Source organism: Epinephelus fuscoguttatus, linkage group LG18, assembly GCF_011397635.1.
Source record: "Epinephelus fuscoguttatus linkage group LG18, E.fuscoguttatus.final_Chr_v1".
In the NCBI taxonomy this organism is placed as follows: domain Eukaryota; kingdom Metazoa; phylum Chordata; class Actinopteri; order Perciformes; family Serranidae; genus Epinephelus; species Epinephelus fuscoguttatus.
Window position 1 is genome coordinate 5,387,126 of NC_064769.1, and position 8,841 is coordinate 5,395,966.

An 8,841-nucleotide genomic window follows, 5' to 3' on the forward strand; every position below is an offset into this window, starting at 1 on the left:
GAGCCTTTTTACCAAACCACCTTCTTTATCTGACTGATCGTGTGTTTCTGTGTTTTCACAGAGGAACGCCTGGTACTTTTGAGCCGGTGGTCATTGAGACTCACTGACAGATACATTAACACGTCTCCAGCCTCATCAACTGGTTACTGATTCTGTGACATCGGAATGTCTGACTGTATGTGCATATTTCTCTCCAGTGCACATGGCGTGAAATAAGACTACTATGATATAGAAATGGAGCCTTTCTAGTATATTTAATCAGGTGGTGGGAGGTGTGTAACACATGGTTACTGTATTTTCTCAAATAGTGGACGGGCCTCAGATGAAGAAAGGAACAGGCCTGTATTTGTATATAAGTCCATTTACAAACCCTCCTATGTGCTCCTGGTTGCTGTGTTAATTCACAGTTCTAGTTGTTAACTGTTAATGCAGATTTAAGACTGCCAGCAGTCCAGGGTGGAATAGCCCCTCCTCTTTCCTGAGAAGCTTTTATTGTGAAACATCTACAGGAGGTGTTGTGTTTTATTACAGCAGCTTAATATTGGCAAAGTAGAATCAATCAAAATTAATTCAACAATGAGTGAGAACTGTAGAGCCTGGCTCTTGCCAGGAAGCACACATTTTAGCCTCATGCACGGGAATTAGTAATTTATGCCAAAAATGACCTGATTTTATAGGCACAAATAAGCAATTCACTCTCCGGAATTGGTGTCAAGTCACTTTAAAAGGAGGTGCCTAAAATGCTGAATTTATTCCTTTATATTGATATTATGTGGACACTGCATTCATTTAAGTTGTCCTCGTCCCCTCACGTCTTCTTATACAGTTGGGATGCTACATTGAAGCATTACTGTCCAGCTGTGGCAGCTGTCAGATCTATGCCTAAAGCATGAAAAATTAACACTAATAAGTTGTCAGTGGAAAGACTTCTGATCTTGCTTGTTAGACATATGTTGAAATGTTAATATGTGTATGTGCAATAATGTGCATGCATTTTTTGTTTGAGAGCATAGTTACTAATTTTTGTGCACAAGTAAGTTTTCCTGAGACCTAAGAAAATAATGCAGGCACTATCTGTATGATACAGATACCAGTTATTTACTTTCCCCTCTCTTTCTAGGTTGTATTTTAAGCGCAGGATTCTATTTGAGAATTTACAGTAATACAGGAATAATTTCCTCTACAGTACACTGGATGTGTGTCAAACTAGTCTCTGGCTTAGTAGGTTCACAGAGTCATTCAGTTAGTTAAAATATGCAGAATGGTTTGTAAAAAGCAGTGAGCATCTTTACTCACCGACTGGCAGGCCAGCTGTTATATATATTCCGTTGTATCTTCTTGTACTTTTCCTGGGCTAAAAAAATGTCCTCCAAAGTAAAGTCAAACATTGATTGAAGAAATTACTGCAAGGATTTGAATCACAAGATCAACTCAGGCATGAACATTTTTTTTCTTCATTTATTAATTCAGTCTTGCAGCCACTTTGATTAAATATTGGTCAAGTTGTGTGCAGAACTGAAATAGTGTAAAGAGTATATGGTTGACAGCTCTCAGTTTTCCAGTATGCAGAAAAACTTAAATACACCATTTTGAAAAATGAAAATGTTCCATTTCCCCTCGCCAAAATTTAGTGTAAATTTGGAGCATTATTTTGCACCTTTTCCGACAAGATAACATGATAACATGGTTGGTACCAATGGATGCCTCAGGTCCTCTGGTTTAATATGATTCCTGTGTCTTCACTGTAGCTTTAACTGAGCCAGAAACAGCAGGTCTGTCTCACTTCTCACCTTCAGCTCTGCCTGTATTACCTGCTGCTTCTTTACATTTTTTTGCCAGATATTTGTCCTTAGCCTCTCTGCTCCTTTTATTTTCTTGTTCTCTTTGTACCCTGACTTTTCCTTTAGGAGCCTCTGACTTTTGGTGCAACATTCTGACTTTGTTAATCAGGCTGCAGTCCGCCTCACATGTTTACATTAGCGTGTTCTGTGCATCATACTCTGACCCCCTCTGTCATTTCACAATACCTGCAGGGGGGTGGGAGTATCAGATGGCACGTTGAAATGTGTTTTAATTATAAAAATACATTTATTTATCATGTAAATACATATAACTTATATTGTCAGTGATTTCAATCAGTAAGTAAATTGTTGTATTTGATCCAATTTAAAGGTCATCCATAGACCTTTTCAATAACATAAATGTTGGCTCAGTTCTATTCAAGTCATGACAGGGAACCAGAAAGAACAGTTCAGCCATCATTTGATTATTGACACCTGTGCTTTTCTTTTTCCAAATATCCAAAAATGTTCAGCGTTACTGCAAGTAGATACAAAATACAAAATGTATGTGTAAATGTGATTAATTGGATCATATCTGCAGGAAGTACAAAAATGTGTAGGGACACCCCCTCTATACAACAATGTCCTCTATAATTTGGAGTCATTTTTTACACCTGTCTCAGTCTCCTAGTCCATTGGGGGATTGGTTTTGCAACCAAGAAACAGTTATCATCTTCCTTGCACTTAAGAGATATAGAAATGATGTTATCTCACTCTTAATGTTCTCCCAAAATTTCTGCAGTTTTGGACAATCGCAAGAAATATGTGTACAATCTCCAGTCATCAGGCACCACACTTAAGTTAAAATCTACTGTAAGCATTGTTACAACTACAGGTGTACATTCTGTTAGTTTTAAACTTTTAGGGAGATCTGTTGCTGATGATCAGAACAGTAACAAGTCACTGACTCATCAGTGGCCAACATTTCAATAAATCCTGGAAGACCTGCTCACTGTACGGGAATTTACGAGGTGCATTACTGAACCAAGGAATAGTCTGACCACATCCAGTGAAACTTTGACTGGTGCTAAGTGCACAAATTACTTGAACAATACCCTGAAAACCACTGCATGGTGGGAATTGTAGTGCAACACTGAAATAATGGTGCGTCCAAGGGGGGCCTCCTCAACTCGCAAAACTGAACATTTCTAAGTTTACCACCAGGAAGTGGTATCTGATCAGCCTGCAAGATACAGGACAGAACATGTCAGTGGTGAAGTCAACCCATGACAGCCAGTGTTTCACTTTAACACATGATGGACAGCTGGAAACAGTCCATCAGGGTGATATCCATTACTTTGATTTCTCTATCATAAGGTATAAATACACGTAACAGACTACATCATGCTCAGGCTGACAACAGGATCAAACTGGAGAGTTTATGTGTGGTGTTTAGTATTTATGTCCCACTGCAACTTTTTCACTGGTTCAGTTCATGTGATGGATTTACCACTGACTAATCAATCAGTCAATCATTTTTTTGGTCACATGAAATCATATAAGGTACAATTCCAGTGAAATGATGAACACAAAAGTCAAACCACTGGTTAATATGATTGTATCTTGTCATTATTGTCTGACTTCACGAGTTGACGAGGACCCACGGAATGCAGCACAAGAGCCATCGGAGGCTCATACTGAGGACAGACGTCCTCTGCAGACTGACTCAAAATCAGCCTGAAACTGGAACATAAGCTTTATAGCCTTTTATTATATTTTGATGCTATTTGATCACTGTTTATACATACTTAATATACTATTTTGCACATGTGTACTCTCTTAGGAGGATTGTTAGAAACCACTTAAAGGACATGGAGATTGCATGGTTGTCTGAAAGGACATATGACATGTTGAGTTTTTTAAGTCTCTTTATTCTTTTCCACGTTTCATTTCAGTGCTCGTCATAGAACAAAATGTAATTTGGTGAATCTGTCAAAGGCTGCTCTTCTGAGACAGCAGTAAGCATGCGTGCATTCATATGGCTGGCCGTATGGAACCGTCCACTTTCTGCACTTACTAATTACTTTGAATTTGAATGCTCTTAGTCTAATCAGGAATGTACAATTTTGTGGTGATATTCAAGAGGCTTTTTCAGACTTTGGTCATATTAACTTAGAAATATGTATATTAATATACAAAGATAAGCTGAGTCTAGAATGCAACTATGTTATGAGCAGGACCAGCTTAAAAACATGTTACATTGCATAGAAAAGATCTGAATGAGCTGATTTTAGCAGTGGAAGAAGCTGTAAACACAACACTGACATATGGCATTATGAAGTTGTTCTGGCTTATGTGTTAGCAGCCACAAAGCAATATCATCATTTGTATGGAGTCGTTTTTCTGACCTGATGAATGAAAGTCCATATTCATGCTGTTTAAGCTCTGTTTTTGGTCACCACAAACGCCTGAGAAAATGATCTGTCTCTTTGGCTTTTAAATGCTGCACTATGTTCACTAGCTAGTCCCTAACTTTGTGTCTTCTTTATTCAGCAACTTTGTAGTTGACAACTGCTGCCTGATGGCAATGGGGTTGATGATATCATGGTCTATGAGTTAAAAACAAAAACAAAAAAATGATCTACAAGAGGCTTAAAAGCTCAGCAGAGCTGAGGGGAACTGCAGAGCTGGTGATAATTCACTGTGGTTGACCACTTAACATTACATGCTGTAGCTGTCTGATCCATTTTTAAAAACAGATCAAGTGCAACTTTAAATTTCAGTAATTTAAGAATCATTTTACTGTTGACTCACCTTGGAACCACAGTGCCTGTCTTTTTGGAGGATCTGAGTGGCAGATGGATTACTGATTGATGATCAGTTGACTTCTGCAGGACCAAATAGATTGAATGTGCATGAGAATTATGTTAGTCGGTCAACTACCTTTGAGGCTCAGATTAATCAGCCCTGTCTCTTAGAAATTGCGTTTATATACAACTAATTTGAAACAGCACCTGTTTTTTAGGAAAACATAATGCTGAGTTAATTGTGTTTTCTATTAACATAATGAAGAAATGTTTCTAATTGATGTATCTGGCAAGTCACAGAAATGATGATATTGAACAAATCAACTCACTGACAGCACATTTCATTTGTTTTCTGCAAAAAAAAAAAAAGGCACTCTTGCAATGCAGTAGGTAGTTGCTACAGCACATTTGTGCCTAGGCATAATGTTTTTGCATTGTCCATTTGTATGTCCATCCATACATTCATCCATACATCCATACCATTCTCATGAAGGCAATATCTCAAGAATGCCGTGAGGTAATTTATTCAAATTCGGCTCAAATGTCCACTTGGACACAAAGATAAATTGATACATTTTGGTGGCTATAAGTCAGAGGTCAAGGTCAGTGTGACCTTGCATCCGTCTTATTCTTGTGAATGCTATAATCCAAGAATGCCTTGAGGAAATTTGGCAAAAGCATCCACTGGAACTTAAGGATGAACTAATTAGATTGGTGGTCAAAGGTCACAGTCATTGTGATCTAGCGTCCATCTCATTCTCGTGAATGAAATATGTCACAAACACTGTGAAGGAATTTCTTCAAACGTAAATAAGAAAGCAATTTAGTAACATACAAAAGTAATTTTAAGGAGACAGGGTGGGATTAATGGAACAGAGAAGAATGCTGGCTTCTGATTTGGTGCTGTTTTGCACAGTATTTGCCCAAAAAAAAAAAAAAAAAAAAAACATCAGACAGAACTCATTGCACTTTGTAGTTTTTTTTTTTTGGCAGTTTTTGTTTTGTGTGGATGCTGCAACATATTGTAGGACTGTAACTCATGGTAAAATAGATTAACACAAAAGTTTTCATATGATAGTTGAAAAGCTTGTGTAAACTCTGTCCCCTCTGTGTCTAGAGCTAACAGTGATAATGTAGGCGGCGTGTTGGCCATGGTGAGGTCAGTCCCACAGCTGCAGCTGCAGCTGCACAAAGCCCCTGTTGAACCAGGACTGACAGTATACAATAGATGCTCAACCCACTGTGTGTCTGCAGTATGTGTATGTTATTGTCTTTTTTGTGATACTGTACTGTATGTGTGAGTGTGCCAATACATGCATGCAGGACATGCATGTTTGACTGACCTTTTCGCCTTTGCTCTGGCCATCAAGCCCTCTACTGGATAAATACTGCACAATCAACTGAGGCAAATACTGGTGAACATAGGGCAAACTGTGGGTGTCAAATGGGGTTCCAGTCAGCTTTCCACTGTTGTCCACACTAAAGCACAAAAAATTTGTAATATTATTATTACTAGTTACTTATTCAGTACAGTTTCCGCAAATCCTCGCCCATTTTCTCCACTGTCATTTTTGTATCTTTAAACAAATGCATTTTTTCCAACAGTAGTTCATATTTGTCACTTCATGGTTCTCTCCAGTGTACAAGGGGCCAGTCCCACCCTGTACAGGTGGATCTCTTGCCCTTTTTCCACCAAATTGGCTCTGGTTCTCACATTGGTTCTGTTCAGGATTCTTGGAACCTTAGTGCTATCTAGCTAACCAGCCCACATTTCCACAAGTTTTTCATGGTACCATTTTAATCAGGATGTGTCATCAACGGAGGACATTGCACAGTACACAACAGAAGTGAACAGTAGTGGCAGAATTACAGATAACATTAATTACCTGCAAACTTTTGTTCTCTTATTACATATATTTTACATAGTTTTACATACATTAGCAAATTATAACAATAAAATGAAAGGATATTTTGCTGTCTCTAATGTTACTCAAGCCCAGTCACCCAGCTGAAGACGTGAATCCATCAACACACCTTCAATTTCAATATGTATTATGATTATTATATAATTCTTAGATATTATTATTATATAATTGCTGTGTTGTAATATTTCAACTTTGACCATTTCATTAGTTTTTATTGTCTCTCTTGGATGACATTCAATTTTAGTAATGAGAGGATCTTTAAGTGTTAAATAAAAGTTAATTTCAACCGTATTATGTGAACTGTAAATATTCTAATCCTTACTTGGAGAAAAAAAAAGAGCTCCGGAGCATCGTTCCTGTGGGCTCCAGCAACACTAAACCCCTGAGCTTGCCTGAGAAGGACTAAATGCACAAACCCCCTACTTTTAAATATCCCATGGAGAGAGACTCCCACTCAGCCTGTTCTATTTTGTTCTGAAAATGTAGGTGTGCAGCTCCTTTTTGTAGACGATAAACGAAGTGCAGGCTTCCATCTTTGTCACCAGTGATGAGGAAATACAGTGATTGCTGGACAGAGCAGTGAGTGACAACAACCCCGCCCACATTTAAGAGTACTGTTTGCAGTAGAAATGCTAAACGGACCTAGGGTCTAGGTACCATGTCTGAAGGGTACCTTTGATTTCCAAAGGTACTATACTGAAAGTGATTGGTGGAAACGGAACTTCTGACACCCCCACTAATGTTGTCCCTGTTCACACTTAAGGTCAAGGAAGACCTGCTATTTTGGCTCCAGCTGGGAACCAACTTTTCAGTTTCTGAACCAAATTATTTTTGGTTAAAATGCTTTAAACAGTTCAAAATTAGGCAGTGGAACCAGAATGGAACCAGTGCCATGTTGGTAGTAAAGTGTTATGTGTTTTACACAGAGAACCGTGGAACCATCTTAACTATTTTCTTTTGATTTTCAGACCAGCAGGCTGGTCTACAGATTTGTACAGAATTGTATGTAAAAGTTAGCATTGTATGGTGAGATGGGACTGAAAGGATGAACTCATTCATTACAATGGTGGTCATGAGAGAATACTTCAAGTAAAGGGAACCGTGTGCATTGGTGAATTGTCTGCTACTGTGATTTGTTCTTGAAATACTTTTAACGTAACATGTAAATGTGTAACCTGTGACCTTATTAATGAAATTTATACAACTTAATGTTTGGAGGGTTTTTTTGCATGTGGTGAAAAGGTGTTTTCTTTCCTGATAATTTGAAATGAAACAGAATTGTTGCATAATTACATTGGGATTATTTACAGCTGTAATACATCATTTGAAAAAGAAAAACATTTAGGTGAAGAGAACATAGAAACTATTAACTGCTACTATTTTGTAACTTATTCACTTCAAATTGGATCTGTACTTCTCAAATTACTAGTATTATAATATATGCATATATGTCTACATTTTTGGTACACTTTTGTTATCCTCAGAAGTTAACTTATGAATAGAAAATCTGAAATCTTTTAGTTTTTTCCCAAACATATTGTAACTTCAGATACAAATGGTTTTTGTCCTTGTGCTAAAGTGCCAGGAAATGTCAAAGTCACATCAAATGTTGAGATTATTTTTCCTATTAATTACTGTAAACTGTTGAGGAGAAATTGATTATGGTTTGCATAAACATGCCAAATAAAATGGTAAAGCCTGGAATCATCATTATTATGTATTTGATGTGGAGTTATTTAATCATCGTATAAACATGGCTGGTGCTGATGCACCACACACTAGTTTAAATTAATCAGATAAAATCTCACTGAGATTAAAAAGTATCCCGGCCAAGAGAGGCAATAGCACATTAAAACTAAGTTTCAGACATAAAACATTTAACATTTACAGACAATACATTTAACAGCTTGAGTATAATACCAAAAACAACTTCCTTACGCGACCTTGATGCTCCATTGTTTTACAGCAGTGATACTCGACTAGCTGCCGTTGGGCCAAATCTGGCCCGCCACCGGGTGCAAGGTGGCCCCCTAACCTTTTTCCAATTTACAATTAAAAAATAAGTTGATTCATGGGGCGTCAGTGGTTTAGTGGTAGAGCAGGCGCCCCATGTACAAGGCTGTTGCCGCAGCGGCCCGGGTTCAAATCCAGCCTGTGGCCCTTTGCTGCATGTCACTCCCTCTCTCTCCCCCTTTCACGCTTGTCTGTCCTATCAAATAAAGGCTAAAAATGCCCAAAAAATATCTTTAAAAAAAAAAAAAAAAGTTGATTCATAATGGGAATTTTCTTTCACTTTTAATATAAATAAGGTGCAAGAGTGTATAGACT

General features: G+C 37.8%; 1 protein-coding gene across 1 annotated transcript in view; it reads left to right on the forward strand.

The window, feature by feature from the left end:
• The window catches only part of LOC125905837 (protein FAM102A-like), a 45,973-nt gene extending 37,646 nt beyond the window's left edge, over positions 1 to 8,327 (forward strand). The window contains exon 12 of the mRNA XM_049604097.1: positions 62 to 8,327. Coding sequence (XP_049460054.1) covers positions 62 to 107 — 46 coding nt within the window. The 3' untranslated portion in view covers positions 108 to 8,327. The remainder of the gene's footprint in view (positions 1 to 61) is intronic.
• Positions 8,328 to 8,841: the final 514 nt, after the last annotated feature.